General features: G+C 40.7%; 1 protein-coding gene and 2 non-coding genes across 3 annotated transcripts; all 3 read right to left on the bottom strand.

Moving 5' to 3' along the window:
• Nucleotides 1–10,237: 10,237 nt before the first annotated feature.
• Nucleotides 10,238–15,584, bottom strand: RPS3A (ribosomal protein S3A). Its single transcript, XM_029235970.1, has 6 exons — nt 15,468–15,584; nt 14,603–14,706; nt 14,040–14,227; nt 11,438–11,646; nt 10,794–10,903; nt 10,238–10,611 (listed from the first exon to the last, which is right to left on the bottom strand). The coding sequence occupies exons 1-6, from the start codon at nt 15,527–15,529 to the stop codon at nt 10,490–10,492; spliced, it is 795 nt and encodes a 264-aa protein (XP_029091803.1). The 5' UTR covers nt 15,530–15,584; the 3' UTR covers nt 10,238–10,489.
• Nucleotides 11,104–11,175, bottom strand: LOC114903337. The gene has a single exon (XR_003795716.1). It is a non-coding gene; the product is annotated as a small nucleolar RNA SNORD73 (small nucleolar RNA).
• On the bottom strand, nt 12,955–13,022 carry LOC114903338. Its single transcript, XR_003795717.1, has one exon. It is a non-coding gene; the product is annotated as a small nucleolar RNA SNORD73 (small nucleolar RNA).
• Nucleotides 15,585–17,007: the final 1,423 nt, after the last annotated feature.

The following is a 17,007-nucleotide window of genomic DNA, read 5'->3' as shown; positions in this document are numbered from 1 at the left end:
ACATACTACTAAACAACTGAAGAAATCAAAGAGGAAATAAAAAAATACCTGGAGACAAATAAAAATGGAAACACAATCCAAGACCTATGGGATGCAGCAAAAGCAGTTCTAAGAGATATTTATAGCAATACAAGCCTACCATAGGAAACAAGAAAAATCTCAAATAAACAACCTAACCTTATACCTAAAGGAACTAGGAAAAGAAGAACAAAAAAACCCAAAAGTTAATGGAAGGAAAGAATTCATCAAGGCAAGAGTGGAAGCAAATGAAATAGAGAGTTAAAAAAACAATAAAACTAAGTGCTGATTCTTTGAAGAGAACAGAAATACAAAGGATCATAAGATACTACTACATCAATTACATGCCACTAAAATGGACAACCTAGAAGAAATGGATAAATTCCTAGAAACATACAACCTCCCAAGAATGAATCAGGAAGAAATAGAAACTATGAACAGACCAATTACCAGTAATGAAATTGAATCAGTAATTTAAAAAAAAAACTCCCAACAAAACAAGTCCAGGACCAGATGGCTTTACAGGTTAATTCTACCAAACATTTAAAGAAGAGTTAATGCCTAACCTTCTCAAAGTATTCCAAAAAGTTGAAGAGGAAAGAATGGTTCTGAACTCATTCTATGAGGCCAGCACCACCTGGATACCAAAACCAAAGACACACAAAAAAAGAAAATTACAGGCCAATATCATAGATGCAAAAATCCTCAACAAAAGATTAGCAAACCAAATTTAACAACACATTAAAAGGATCATATACCATGATCAAGTGGGATTTATCCCACAAACCAATGTGATACACATTAACAAATTGAAGAAAAATCATGATAATCTCAATAGATGCAGGAAAAGCTTTTAACAAAACTCAACATTCATTTATGATAAACACTATCCACAAAGTGGGTATAGAGGGAATGTACCCCAACATAATATAGGCCATCTATGACAAACTGACAGCCAACATCATACTCAAAGGTGAAAAACTGAAAGCATTTCCTCTAAGATCAGGAACAAGACAAGGAAGCCCACTCTCACCACTTTTATTCAACATAGTATTGAAAATCCCAGCCACAGCAATCAGACCAAAAAAAAAAAAAAAAAAGAAATAAAAATCCAACTTAGAAAGGAAAAAGTAAAACTGTTTGCAGGTGACATGATTCTATATGGAAAATCATAAAGATGCAACCAAAAATGTGTTAGAACTAATAAATTCAGTAAAGCTGCAAGATACAAAATTAATATACAGAAATCTGTTGCATTTCTATACATGAATAATGAACTACCAGAAAGAGAAATTAAGAAAACAATCCCATTTACAATTACATCAAAAGAAATAAATTACCTAGGAATAAATCTAACCAAAGAAGTAAAAGACTTATAAAACTATAAACTATAGTTTATAAACTATAAGACACTGATGAAAGAAAATGACAACACAAACAAATTGAAAGGTACACCATGCTCATGGATTGGAAGAATTCATATTGTTAAAATGACCATACAACCCAAGACAATCTACAGATTCAGTGCAATCCCTATCAAAATACCAAAGGCATTTTTCACAGAGCTAGAACAAATAATTCTAAAATCTGTATAGAAACACAAAAGACCCTGAATAGTCAAAGCAATCTAGAGAAAGGACAAAGCTGGAGGTATCACACTCCCTGGTTTCAAACTAATTACAAAGCTACAGTCATTAAAACAGTATGGTACTGGCACAAAAACAGACACATAGATCAATGGAACAGAATAGAGAGCCCAGAAATAAACCCACACTTAAATGGGCAATTAGTCTATGACAAAGGAGGCAAGAATATACAATAGGGAAAAGACAGCCTCTTCAATAATAGTGTCAGGAAAACTGGACAGCTACATACAAAAGAATCAAACTGGACTACTTCCTCACATCATATACAAAAATAAATTCAAAATGGATTAAAGACCTAAATATAAGACCTGAAACCACAAAACTCCTCTTAGAAGAAAACATAGGCAGTATGCTCTTTGACACTGGTCTTAGCAATATTTTTTTGGATCTATCTTCTCAGGCAAGGGAAATGAAGGCCAAAATAAACAAATGGGACAACATCAAACTAAAAAGCTTTTGCACAGCAGAGGAAGTCATCAACAAAACAAAAAGCCAGCCTACTGAATGGGAAAGTATATTTGCAAATATATTCAATAAGGGGTTAATATCCAAAATATACACAGAACTCATACAACTCAACATTTAAAAAAAAAAAGAAAAAGCCAATTTTTAAATGGGCAGAGGATCTGAATAGACATTTTTCCAAAGAAGACATACAGATGGCCAACAGACACATGAAAAAATGTTTAACATCACTGTCAGGGAAATGCATATCAAAACCACACTTCACACCTGTCAGAATGGCTATCATCAAAAAAGACAACAAATAACAAGTATCTGGGATATGGAGAAAAAGAAACCCTTATGCATTGCTGGTGGGATTGTCAATTGGTGCAGTGACTATGAAAACAGTATGAAGTTTCCTCAAAAAACTGAAGACAGAACTAGCATACGATCCAGCAATTTCACTTCTGGGTATTTACTAATTTGAAAAGATATGTGCACCAGTGTTCACTGCATTTTTACAATAGGTGAATGGATAAAGATGTGGTATATACATACAATGGAATATTACTTAGACATCAAAAAAATCTTGCTATTTGTGACAACATGGATGGATTTGGAGGGTATTATGCTAAGTGAAATAAGTCAGACAGAGATAAATATATGATCTCACTTGTAAGTGTAATCTAAGAAACAAACAACAAAAAGACTTAGATACAGAGAACTAGTTTTCTGTGGTTGCTGGGGAGTGGGGAGCAGAATAGGTGAAGGGGACTAAGGGGTACAAACCTCCAGTTATAAAGTAAGTAAGCCATGAGGATATAATATACAGCATAAGGAATATGGTCAATATTGTAATAACTTTTGGAATAGTTTAGTAACTTATTGTGGTGATTGTTTCATAATATATGCAAATGTCAAATCACTATGTAATGCTCCTGAAACTAGCATATCAACTATATTTCAATTGTTTTAAAAAAGCATGTGATCAGCCAGACTGAATCAAGATTGTGTTGTTCTGTTTGTACATTTGTACTCATTTGCATTTGGAAGCTGCTGTTGATGGCACCAGGCACAGCAGAATAGTTCAGGACCAGCCATGTCTATATGAATTTTCCTGTTTACATAGCACATGGACAGAAATGACAAGTCAGTAGCAAGTCAGACTGTTAGCTGCAACTGCCACTTGATTCAGGTAGCAGTTTTAGATGAAAAGTAGTGGTTCTCAACTGGGGGAAATTTTGCCCCATGGGGAACATTTGGCAATGTCTGAAAACATTTGTCACAACTTGGGGAAAGGTGCTACTGGCATCTAGTGGGTAGAGGCCAGTGATACTGCGAAATGTCCCAAAATGCACAGGACAGTCCCTCACAACTACGAATTATCCAGCCTAAAATACCAATAGGCCCAAGGTTGAGAACTGATGACCTAGGGGTGAAAGAGTGCCATTAATTGTTCCCCTTCCCTGGGATCTAAGTTGTTTTCTTCCCAGGTGCCATTGTTGTCTTCCCTCCACTGCCACAAAATCTGTACCTATAATTTCATATTTTCTCCAGTTATCCCTACTTTGACCTAGACCTTCTGTCCTGATTATCATCCTGGAGGCAGCCAAGATGAGATGATCCTTTTTTGGGGATTGCCATATTCTGTGACCCAGTAAGGTATGTAGTACAGGAGGTGAGGGTGACAGAGTCAGAAACCTTTTTAAAGCTCAAGAGTGCTAGATATCCGTGGATGGTAGGCAGCTGTGAAATAGCCATCAAATACCCTATGGGCTCATTGCCAGGTGGCCTTTGTAACAAGAAGTGCTGCATTGCTAGATTGCAAGTGGTCCGGAAAACTAAGAACATGACACATATGACATATTAGCTTGAAGGGCTGCAGTTGTGTGGGCAAAGTCAGTTGATCCGACTGGGACAGCAACATTGTAACCTAAAAGTGTGTCAACAGTGCTGAGGCACCATCAGCCACCCTGAAAGGTGACCAAAGGACCGGTGTAGTTAGTCCATCAGTAGTCAGTCCATCAGTAGTCAGTCTATGTGATATGGCCTCAACTACCTCAAGACAAATGGGCTGACTTTTGGCAGGAGTCACAAGTCTGCCATGCATGAGGAAGAGTTCTTTACTGTGTGCACAGCCCATGATGGTGGACATGTAGCCATGTGTGAGGGCAGTCTGGGTGGTACAGGCTTGATCAGCACCTTGATTTTACTAGGTCATATCAGAGAACTGGCCTTTACCACAGGCATCTAAATGAGTGACCCAGATGGTCCAACCAGCAGCCACAATTTGTTCCTACAACATACGGCCTCTAAAAGGGGTGTTTTAATCTGCCTGAATAGTCTTGGAAGTGGCAGGCCCAAGAGTCAGCCAAGGTGACTGTTCATGACCAGATCTACGAGAACACACCCGAGTTCAGCTCACTGAGCAGTGACCAACCACATTCACTTTAGCTCTGCATAGCTGGCGTTGAGGTTGGACAGCCACAGCAGCACAGTGGATACCATTAGCTTTTAACTTAGCTGAGCCACTGGTGATTCAGGTCCAGGTACTTAAGGGTCTCTGTGAAGTGAGGGTCCCTTTGAGGCAGCAGCTATGCTTCAGGTAATGGGGTGGGAGACAGTTTTCCAAGAGTTTCTGAGGCTGGCGCATTCCAGAAAACACTATTTTTACTTGACCAGGAAGGTCTCCAATACCCAAAGCATCCAACAAGGAGTCAGGCCTCCTTTCAGTCAATCTCACGTTTAGCAATGGAAGTGTAATAGTACACTGGACTGGCCCAGAGGACCTCACACATACATAAATACTCATAAAATATTCATTTTATAAATAAAATAACTTTTTCTTCATTGTGAGTTTTGCTGAAACCCTATCCATGGGATTTGAATGCTTTATTTCCTTATTTACAGCATGTGCCAGTAAGCTTTTTCTGTAAACGGCCAAGAGGCAAAATTGAGGATATTACATAAGCATAAAGAGAGGAAACAAATCTCTATAAAATTTCTATTAATGAAGTCAAACTATGATGATTATTGAGTAAATTTTTTTCTATAATACAGACCTTTCTTTTGGGGAGGAGTATAACATTTCACCTAATTAGGGTTCAAAGTTAGTGATCCTCCATCATTAAATCAATTCACCTGGCAGCTTGGAGTCTAGGTTTTCAACTATTTCTTCACAATTTGAACACTTGATGGTTGTCCCTTTTAATTTATTTGAAGTGCTATTTTTTTAAAGATTCATCTGTACATGCAAGAAAAAACTGATTCACCTGTTAATGCTTATGTGTAGTGAGATTTTATGTATTACATCTTTGAGGATATTTTCTTACACAGGTCATAGATGTGGCACTCAAAACGTGGAGTTAAGTCACTGTGATTTGCAGTGTAGTGCAAAGTGATGAGGGTACCACATATGGTCTGTCACAACTACTCAACTCTGCCACTGTAGTGCAAAAAGCAGCAACTGACAACACATGAAGATGAATGAATGTGGCTGTCTTCCGATAAAACTTTACTTGTGGATACTGGAATGTGAATTTCATATAATCTTCACATGTATTGAAATATTTTAACTTTTTTCAGCCATATAAAAATTGAAAGGCCATTCCTAGTTTTGCAAGCCATTCAAAAACAGAAACTGGCCAAATTTATTCCACGAGCAGTAACTGGCCAACGTGTCTTACAGAGATACATCCCAAGGAGTTTATCACCATGGATGGTTAGGGACTACAACAGCTGCCAGAAGATTATAGGCAAAGGTCCTGTTAAAAACAAGTCAAGAGGGACTTCCCTGGTGGCGCAGTGGTTGACAGTCCACCTCCCAACGCAGGGGACATGGGCTCGATCCCTGGTCGGGAAGATCCTACATGCCGCAGAGCAACTAAGCCCGTGAGCCACAACTACTGAGCCTGCGCTCTAGAGCCCGTGAACCACAACTACTGAAGTCCAAGCGCCTAGAGCCCGTGCTCCGCAACAAGAGAAGCCACCGCAATAAGAAGCCCGTGCACTGCAACAAAGAACAGCCCCCCTGGCCGCAATTAGAGAAAGCCTGCACGCAGCAATGAAGACCCAACTCAGCCAAAAATAATTTAAAAAAAAAAAAACAAAAAAAAAACAAATGCCAAAAACTGTAATTTAGGAAAATTTTACCCCCCCAAAATAGTTTTTTTTGAAACTATACATAAAGAGTGTACACACATTCCTTGGTTTGACGCTTTGCATCAAGCAGTTCTACTGGTGTCATTTTTCCAACAGCATTTGCTCATTTCCCGTCTGGGTCACATTTTGGCAATTCTTGCAATATTTCAAACCCTCTGCCAGCAAAAAGATGATTCACTGAAGATTCATATGATGGTTAGCATTTTTTAGCAATAAAGTGTTTTTAAATTAAGTTATATACATTTTAAGACAATGCTATTGCACACTTAATGGACCACAGTATAGGGTAAACACAACTCTTATATGCACTGGGAAACCAAAAAAATTCCCAAAACTCACTCTGCTGTGATATTCACTTTATTGAGGTGGTCTGGAACCAAACCCACAGTATCTCCAAGGTTATGCCTGTACTGCATACCTGAGACTATTCAATCAGACTACTACCAAAACCCATTTTATAAAATTACTCGATTTTAAAGAAACAAAAAATTCTTTGGGCTTTTAGCCAAAACCAGAAAGTGACTTGTAAGGGAAAGAAAATTAATTATCCTCAGACTTCCATTAGCAATTCTTTATTGCCAGAAGGAAATAGGAGGGGTATACTTAAGGTGCTCAAAGAGCGAACTGAGGATTTTAGATCCAATAAAAGTGACTTTCAGATATAAAGCAAATAACCAACTGTATTCAACATACAAGAACTCAGAAAATGAACTTCCTGAGCAATCAACCAGAGAACAAGCTTCAACCAAAAAAACTAGAGCACAGAACTTAAGGACTGCAAGTGGGCATTAAGAACATATACTTGTAGCACTGAGACTACACAAGGGCTAAGAAGGAGAATGTAAGTTCTGGCCATGTGCTCAAGCAGTGTTAACACAATACTGTAAAAATGTAGTGGGCCATATGCCAAAAAGTTTTAAAACTGTTCTCAGTAATTATATTGGTGGTGGTGTTATTTTGAGACTTAGGCGTGCAATGTGGGATAATGATGGGACATTCTATCAGTCAACTTGTCACTGAGAACTTCTTTGCATTTTCCAGCTTTAAGAGGCCACTCACTTCCCTTGGCCCCTGGCCCTTTCTCCATCCTCAAAGCCAGCAACATCGGGCTGTCTTCACATCGCATTATCCCAACCTCCTCTTCGGCCTCACACTTCCACATTTAAGAACTTGTATAATTACATTAGGCTCACCCTAATAATCTAGGATACTCCCCCTAGTATCTCTTCTCCCCACATGAGCACTCTCAAATGCTGCTGAAATGTACACATTAAAGAAGCAAAAGCCAATTTCAAATCAAGTGTTAGTTTTGCTACCTATTTCAGTCATACCTTAACATAAAGGTCTTCAATAACATTTTCAAAAGACTCAAAATTTGTATCCCTGGTTACAGAAATTTTCCTGTGAAAGACCAAGATAAATTGTTCTGGGTGGAAAGAGTCAAGTAGAGAAAAGCCACCAGTTAATATCTATGTATTAAGTATGTAAGATATTAAATGGGAAACTTAAGAATTACCTTTTATAGTATTTTTTATTAGATGGATGTTAAAACTCCTTCAAGTTGGCCTATAAGAAAGTAACTTGATTATATCAATCATCAAACAAGCCAAACCATTTTTAAAAAAGGAAACATTCTTTTTGGAAGCATTTTCAAATGAACCCTTCTAAAAGAGAACCATGCCAAGCCCTATTCAGAGATGTAGCAGATGGGAGCTTGACTCAGCATCATCTGACTAAATGATGTCCCCCATCAAGAAAACCACCACTTATGTAACTCAATTCCTGGTCCCCACCCTCAACAGCCACGCTACTGACCCAATTTCTTTCTACCCTGAAAAGGAAGCCCCTGTCATCAATGAGCTGGACCAAAAAATAAAAGAAAAAACCTCTCCACATGGAATTTTTCTAGTAGCCACAAGTGAAACTGTAGGAAAAAAAATAACAGGGAAAACAAGGACTGAAGGACAGGGTTTTTAATAAAATGAACCGATCAGCAGGGTCTGACTTAAGAGGTAAAAGAGCAAGCACTGTGGCCATCTAAGTGAAGAGTGTTCCAAGCACAGGAAAAACAAGTGCCAGAGCCCTACAGTAAGAATGTTCCTAGCTTGTCCAGGACAGTCTGGCTAGAAGAGTAAGGGAAGTGGTAGTAAGAGACAAGTCAGAGGCAAGATCACAGGAGACCTTTTGGGTGAACTGACCATCTAAAATAAACTTCCACAAAGTGTGTGGGCAGGGGGACAGACAGGGACACGATGACACAGGGAGACCAGGCAAGCAATAAAAATCCAGGTTGGTAATAACTTGCTCCAAAGTGATAGCAACAGAGGTAGTAAGAATTGGTTAGTTTTCAGATATATTTTGAATGAACTGTGAATGGTCAAGGATGACCACAGAGGACTCTGGTCTAAAACAGAAGGGTGGGTAAAATTGTTGAGCTCAGGAACACCATTTCAAACATGTTAAATGCCTCACTGACATCCAATGAAGATATCAAGTAGGGAGTTGGATAGGCAAACCTGGAGTTCAAAGAAAGGTACAGATTAGAAGTAAAAATCTGACAGTTTATTTAAAACCAAGAGATTGAGTAAGAATACCTAGAAAGAGTACTGGCAAATGTCCAGGGACTAAGCCCTAAGGCTCTCCAACACTAAGGCCTGAAACAAACTAGCAAAGGAGAGTAGCCAGCAACATGGGAGGAAAAACCGAGGTGCAATTCCAGAAGACAGGAAACACAGGGAAAATCGACTGTCAAATGTCACTAATAGAGACCAAGTAAAATGAAGGCCAAGAATGAACCACTGGACTTAGCAATGACATCTGGTAATCTTGACGGCAACAGTTTCCTTAGACTGGTTGCAGCAGATTCAAGAAAAGTAAAATTAAATACAAGAAATATGGTTAACTCTTTTGAACTTTGCTATAAGGGATTTGAATAGGGGGATATCTGGAAGGGCAGAGGATTTCTGTATGCTGACAGAACTTGTAGAAGGAATATTGATAAAGGTGACAATTGGTGGAGCCAAGAACTTGACTAGGCAAGAGAAGGTGGAATCTGATGCTTGTCCTTGCATAATTCACCCAGTTACAAGAGGGAAGGCAGAGAAAGTGAGAAACACAAGCACAGATGGCAGGGTAGAAAAAACAGGCATTGATGAGGTTCTCTTGTCATCTGTTCTCAAGAACCAAGGTCATCAGCTGAACTGAGAATGAGAAAGTTGGAGGTTTGGGAAGAGAGGTATAGAACAGAATGGGTGACCGACTAGGAGGAAATACTGGATAGTGGGCAGCATTAAATGCCCACTTAATAGGAGACCAATAACCAATTTCTCTATCTCTCTACCCAACTTCAGCCTGACCATTAAGGGATACAGTGGGGCATTTACTGCTAAAGAGAGCATTTAGATTTTTAAAACCCCCCCCCAAAAAAACCCCAAAAACCCAAATGCCAATGAGCTCTTCTGTTTCTACTATGCTATCAGTCTAGCACAGTGGTTCACAAAGCATGGTCCCTGACCACCAGCATCACCTGAAAATTTGTTAAAAATGCAAAATTTCAGAGCTCACCCTAAAACTACTAAATCAGAAACTCCAGGGGCAGGGCCCTGCAATGTTTTAACAAACCTTCTAGATGATGTGAGAACCACCTTAAAAACTTAACTCAGGGCTTCCCTGGTGGCGCAGTGGTTAAGAATCTGCCTGCCAATGCAGGGGACACATGTTCAAGCTCTGGTCCGGGAAGATCCCACATGCCGTGGAGCAACTAAGCCCATGCACCACAACTACTGAAGCCCGCGCCCTAGAGTCCATGCTCCACAACAAGAGAAGCCACTGCAATGAGAAACCCATGCACTGCAACGAAGAGTAGCCCCCGCTCGCTGCAACCACAGAAAAGCCCATGCGCAGCAATGAAGACCCAACGCAGCCAAAAAAAAAAAAAAAAAAAAAAAACAAAAAACACTTAACCCATGTAAGGAAGTGTTTCCTTTTATTCACCATCTCTAACACATCCATACCATTCCAGCTGAAAACAGATCACTACCCTTTCTCAGCTACTTAGTAACTAAGAGCAGTGAATAAAATCCACACAAAAGGTCAGAAAAATTCACCACATTACTGTCAAATCAGAACACCTGACTATTGTCAGATTATTTAAAAAGAGTGATCAGAAATTAAATATCACAAATGAGGTCTTTTATTTGTCACCATTAAAAGTCTGATTTTTAAACAGATTCCTGGACTGGTGGCTCATATCCATCAGCTCGTTCAACTTTAGCACCTGTCTCGTCCCCAGTAGCTTTTCCAGAACTACTACCTTCACCATGTAGCTCCATGAGTTTTCCCACTAAAAGGAAGAAGAAATTTTGTTAGTTATAGTGTACCGTATCTTGAAACAGTTATCTTCAATACTATGTAGGCAAGACAAAAGTGCCATCATCTGGCCTCAAAACAACAACATAAAACCACCAAACAATGTATTTGTCCACACAATTTTTTCTTTCAGGAATCCTGTGGTTTCTCACTTACATTCAAACTTGGGCTTCTTCAGCATTTTTACTTTTCTAACAAAGACATCATGGAGTGGATAAATAGATTGGCAGGCCTTTTCTATGTCTTTTCCAATGCTGTCTGGAATCCTGCAAACCAGTAGTGATAAATTAGAATAAACCTACACTTCATTTAATCCACAGTAATCCTCATTCTGTTATTGCCCTTTCATAGGTAAAGGTTAAATGATCTGAATTATACAGCTAGTTAATAGCAAAATTAGCACTTGAGCCTTCTGCGTCCAAGCCTTATGCCTTTTTCATACACCCCTCTTAGCCAACTGCATGGGAACATCAGAAAAATGTTAACAGTTTTATCATCAGACATCATCTGGGACCGAAACATTTTATCATCACTTATTCCCATACGTTACTGATTGTGAAGGGTTTATCTATTCAATGCCTTTTCTAAGGCAAAGGCAAGTCCTGGGCTTCAAGTCTCACTGCCAGGAGAGAGCTTCATCCAAAAAAAGGATAAATAAACCAACAAATAACATTTACTGAACACTTAATATGCTTTCATTTCAAGAGATGCAGATAGACAGTTTCACAGATAGAATTTAAACATAGGTCTGACCCCACTTTGTCTCATCTGAGGGTTGTGTTGTGAGGGAAAATACTTACAATTTATTGACCACCTCTTTCAAGTCATTTGTCTGCACCTCTCGGGTCATGATTTCCATCATCTTCTTGCGGATCTGGCGGACCTGCTGGTGCTGGGCATAAGAGGTCTTCCGAATCTGATTGTTGCGTTTTTTAGTAAAACCCACACAGAAGAGACGAAGCAAATAACCATCGGTAGTCTTGACATCAACGTGAGCTTCAATCATGGTCTAGTGAAAAAAAGATGCGCCAGGTTTTAATGTTATCTATTTTTACCTCTCAAATCTAATTTAAAGAAAAGTGGGGCTTCCCTGGTGGCGCAGTGGTTAAGAATCCGCCTGCCAATTCAGGGGACACAGGTTCAAGCCCTGGTCTGGGAAGATCCCACGTGCCGCGGAGCAACTAAGCCCGTGCACCACAACTACTGAGCCTGCGAGGCACAACTGAGGCCACATTCTAGAGCCCACATGCCACAACTACTGGAGCCTGCGCACCTAGAGCCCGTGTTCCACAAGAGAAGCCACCGCAATGAGAAGCCCGCGCACCACACCTAAGAGTAGCCCCCTCTCACCGCAACTAGAGAAAGCCCGCATGCAGCAATGAAGACCCAACACAGTCAAAAATAATAAACTTTTAAAAAAAAATTTTTTTAAGTGGAGGCCAAGTACTCATTACACAATATTAAGTATAATATAAATGACTAATTTACAGAGTTAACCTCCTTGAAGTGAACTTACCAACAATTACCCCTAATTCTTACTATCCTCCATATCTAATTAAATAAGTACGGAGTCCTCTCAGCTGTCTTCACCCCTCCCCTCTAGGTAACTTCTCTATCTCATTATCACTATCTCCCCACAGCAACACCCCCTTTCACATATACACGCCTTTTACAGACACATGCCAGCCTTTAACAACCTACTCCTCCCCCAATCAATTCTTTAACTCTGCAAGGAAGAGAAAAATAGGTTTGAAGGGACTCTACAATACCAACATCTAAACCTATTCCATTTAAAAAAATGTGTTCTGAATAGTTGAAATTTTGTAATAACACTAAATACATACATTTTAAAATGTCCTTTATGTTCCAAACTAAAGCCACACTGAAGATTAAATATTCAATTTCACAACTATAATTTTTTAAAATCCATCATTAGTCTTACTACTACCTAAATTCAAAAAACAAAAACTAGGGCTTCCCTGGTGGCGCAGTGGTTGAGAGTCCACCTGCCAATGCAGGGGACACGGGTTCGTGCCCCAGTCCGGGAAGATCCCACATGCCACGGAGCGGCTGGGCCTGTGAGCCATGGCCGCTGAGCCTGCGCGTCCGGAGCCTGTGCTCCGCAACGGGAGAGGCCACAACAGTGAGGCCCGCGTACCACAGAAAAAAAAAAAAAAAAAAATTAGGTACCAACAAAAACTGAATTGCCTTCTTTGCATTTTGTTAACTTTATCTTAGTCTAAAAAATGAATACAATACAAACATAGTGAAAGGACCTTAAAATATTTCCAGAAATGCAACTATAAAACCTTAGGAGAGTATCAGAAATAAATGTAACGGAATAATCATATCATATGAAACCGAAACATTTTGTCGTCATTCATCCCCACACAAAAAACATTCCCAAACGTGACGGTTAGCCAGACACATCTGAACCATCATTTCCTGTAGTTAAACCAGTGGGTACTAAATGCTGTGTCAAGCTCTGTACTAAGCATGTTTACATGGATCTTTTATTTCATCCTCATAATTCCATGAGCTAATATTCTTTTTTTTTGGCTGAGCTGTGTCTTCATTGCTGCATGCGGGCTTTCTCTAGTTGTGGTGAGCGAGGGCTACTCTTCGTTGTGGTGCGCGGGCTTCTCACTGAGGTGGCTTCTCTTGTTGCAGAGCACGGGCTCTAAGCACACGGGCTTCAGTAGTTGTGGCTCAAGGGCCCTAGAGCGCAGGCTCAGTAGTTGTGGCACACGGGCTTAGTTGCTCCACGGCATGTGGAATCTTCCCGGTCCAGGGCTCGAACCCGGTCCCCTATACTGGCAGGTGGATTCTTAACTACTGCTCCACCGGGAAGCCCCATGAGCTAATATTCTTACCTACATTTTACAGATAAAGAAACCAAGGCTTAACAAGCTTTAAGTTACTTTCCAAAGAGCACATAACTGGGAAAAAGAGCCAAAATTTCAGTCTCACACCAGAGGCTCTGCCAGTCCTATTATAGCACAATAGATAATCAAAACTAGCCCAATCCATCCTTTCACTATAAAATTCACTAGATTCTGATGTCCAAAGGTATTCTGAAGACAGGCAAAGCTAAAACTGCAAACCTGCACCTAAATGTTCTTCAACCAGCCACTAATCCATGCAGCAAAAAAATCCTGATAATCCAATATTAAATCCTGAACTCAATTTAAACAAGTAACTAAATTTAATTTAAACAGCCTCACTGCTGTTGCTCAAGTTCAACAAAGTGCCAATCCAAGACCGCACACTTAATAACATCAAGGACTTAAAATGAAATCTAAACCTCAAATGCACAACACGCTCCTTTCCTGACATTAAATCATGACATCTTTGGTCATGCACGGCACAGCACCACGCACTTTAGAGAACTTTTATTCTCACCTGCCATTTTTTGACCATGGAGCACATTTTATCACGGGTAAGATCCATGCCATGGAAATTAGTCAGGCAGTTTTTGCCCTGAACATCCTCAGTAATAAGCTTGAATTTTCTAAATGCAACTTCATCATTCTGCAGATCAGCAAGGCTCACTTCAAACACACGACCCTTGAGGCCATCAGATGCGATTTCTATAAAACAAGAATCAATTGTTAACGTTAGGAACCACATAAGCAAAGTCAAGTTAATATTCAAGCATTAAGTTTAGAAACCTAATGATAAATTATAAAGACCTTAACTTCTGTCAACTAAATCCATATGGACACCAACGACTTACTGACAGGGCTCATTAGAACCTCAAAACTACCCATGCACATTTCACTGGTAATTCTAAAAGTGCCATCCTGCTTCTACAAGTGCTGCGCTAAAAACAAGCCCCAAAGGGCCCAAAGCTGCAACCAAGAGCTGACAATTCCTTAATGTATCCCACCACACAACGAAAAGTAGACCAAGATACATACATGTCTCAGTTTAAGAAAAATACAAACTAAGAATAATATACTCACTGGTTCCTTGAGTTCTCGTGACTAGTGTTTTCCCAATATTTCTTATATTGAACATAGCTGGTGCTTTCACATCATACCAATCTTTCTTAGAAAATGGGTCAACCCTGGATTTAAAAAACATGCTTAAATTTTATCACAGATCACATAATTTTTTTTTTAACTTCCCTCATTCCAATTACTCTAAAAGGCTAACTGACATGCAGGCACTGGTGTAAACTATTCCTCTCAGGTGAGGGGCGCATATGTAAAATCTAGTACTTCCCACCATGTCTGTTTCACTGTGCAGGTCTGACACTTTGGTAAAGTATGCCACAAACATATACACTCCCACCCCACCCACCCACCCATCGGTGCTTCCACGACACCGGCAACACTGCCTCCAAACAACATGCACGTCTCTTCAACTTTACTGGTACGTTAAGACACATACTGGTAACCCGGGCTCCTTACGGCCTCAAGCTATCAGGAGCGCCCAGGTCCCACCCGGCCCAAGCAGGGGAAGGACGCGAGGTCCCGGGTGGACAAAAAAAAGTGCCTTTCACAACTCCAGCTCTTGGAAGGGCATTACCCGAGGAACTTACAAGGCCCGTGAGCTCACAAAACGGAACACGCCAGTCCCTAGTCACGGCAGCAATCCGTCTCAAAAGGGGCGCGCATAAGGCCCACAAGGCCAGGGGGGAAACAACAGGTTCGCAGCAGAGCAGCACCCGGATCCGCTAGGCCGCGGTTCGGAATTTACCAACCCGGCACGGCCCGCTCAATCCAACTAGCATCCTCGTCATCCGGCCCACACCACGACTGAGAAACCGCCCGCCGACTCCAGTAGGACCCCCAAAAGCGGGGGGCCACGATAGTTACCACTTACACTTTCTTCTTGGCTCCCTTTTTACCGCCTTTCGTAAGGCGCTTGTTCTTTCCGACCGCCATGGTGCTGCTCCGAGAGCCAAAAGGACGGAAGTTATACTCACGCGAGATGTTAGGGGTACGGGGGCGGGACGCGCTGTCTACATGACCTTCGATCTTACGTTCTTCCGGCCTCAAGAATATCGCGACAACAGAGAGAGGCACGCGTCTGACCGTGGCTGCGACAGCGCCCTCCAGTGGGGGGAGTCTGCACAGCACGCCGCGGGCCGCCTGCTGGGGGGCTGCGCTCGGAGGCAGTGGCACTGGCAACCTGAGGTGCGGACTCCTTGGTTACCTGGGGTTCCCGTGGCTCTGACACCCGGAAGTAGGTTTCCGTGGGAGGACGCCCACTCAGCATCATTCAAAGCTGAACTCACCTTCAAGCCTGTTTCTTCTCCGACAGCGTGATTAGAGATCAGACAGCAGATCTAGGTTCATAAGCTAATTTCAGTATTTAGCCTTGTGACCTGTCTGTGCTTCAGTTTCCTCGTATTTAAAATGGAGGCAGCGGTGTGATCTATCTCGTAAGATTGTTAGGATTAAATATGTATAACTTCTGAGATATTGATAAGGTTCTAAGGTACTGGTAAGGCTATTGGTAAGGTTTGTTGATGAGGATGCTGGTTAGTGGAGTATGTTTGCTTTGTGAACATCCATCAAGCTGTACACTTACTTGGGTACTTTTCTGTAAGTTTCTTATACATTAATAAAAAGTGTTGGATTTTTTGTTTGTTTGTTTGTTTGTTTTAATGGAGTGAGTTCTGCTCACTTTTTCCCTGACGGACTATGGTTCCAGTGTTCCCAGATACTTCAATTTCTCAAGAAAAGTTTATTTTAATTGCAGGGGATAACGAAATGCATTCTGGCTAGATGTGGCCTGCTAGCTTCAAGTGTGACGTCCCTGGAAAGCTGGCCCATACAGGCTTGGTACTCAGCCAGTGGTATGTTGAATTCCCTTCTCTAACTTCCCATCTGGCAAAAAAACCTGCAACCAAGCCAGAAACCTACCCCGACTCACATCACTCCCACAAGCCTTTGAGTCCTTTAATCTCTTCCAATCTTTCTAACCTACATCCCTTACCTCCTATGACCCTCACTTTCTAAAACAATCTTCCTAAATCTCCAATCCTAGCCTAAAATCTTTCCATTCCATTCATCTCAGTTGCTTATAGGATAGTCAAGTTCTTATTTCACAACAATGTGAATATACCTAACACTACTGAGCTGTACACTTAAAAATGGTTAAAATGGTAAATTTTATGTTGTGTTTTTTTATCACAATTATTTTTAAAAAATCAAAGTCCTTAGCTGAGCCTATAAAACCTCTTTTATCTTGAGTTACCTCCCTTTTCATCCTCTCCTTATCTTAGTCTTTAGTGGATACCCCAACTCTGGCCATCTGGAGCTATTTAAAATTTTCTCTTGCCTCCATTGCTTTTCCCCTCATCAGCAGGCAAATACCTGTGCATGTTCAAGACAGCTCAGCTTCATTTCTTCTTTCA

This window comes from Monodon monoceros, unplaced genomic scaffold (genome assembly GCF_005190385.1).
Source record: "Monodon monoceros isolate NGI ecotype Baffin Bay Population unplaced genomic scaffold, NGI_Narwhal_1 Super_Scaffold_20, whole genome shotgun sequence".
NCBI classification, from domain to species: domain Eukaryota; kingdom Metazoa; phylum Chordata; class Mammalia; order Artiodactyla; family Monodontidae; genus Monodon; species Monodon monoceros.
This window is presented reverse-complemented; position numbering and strand designations above follow the sequence as displayed.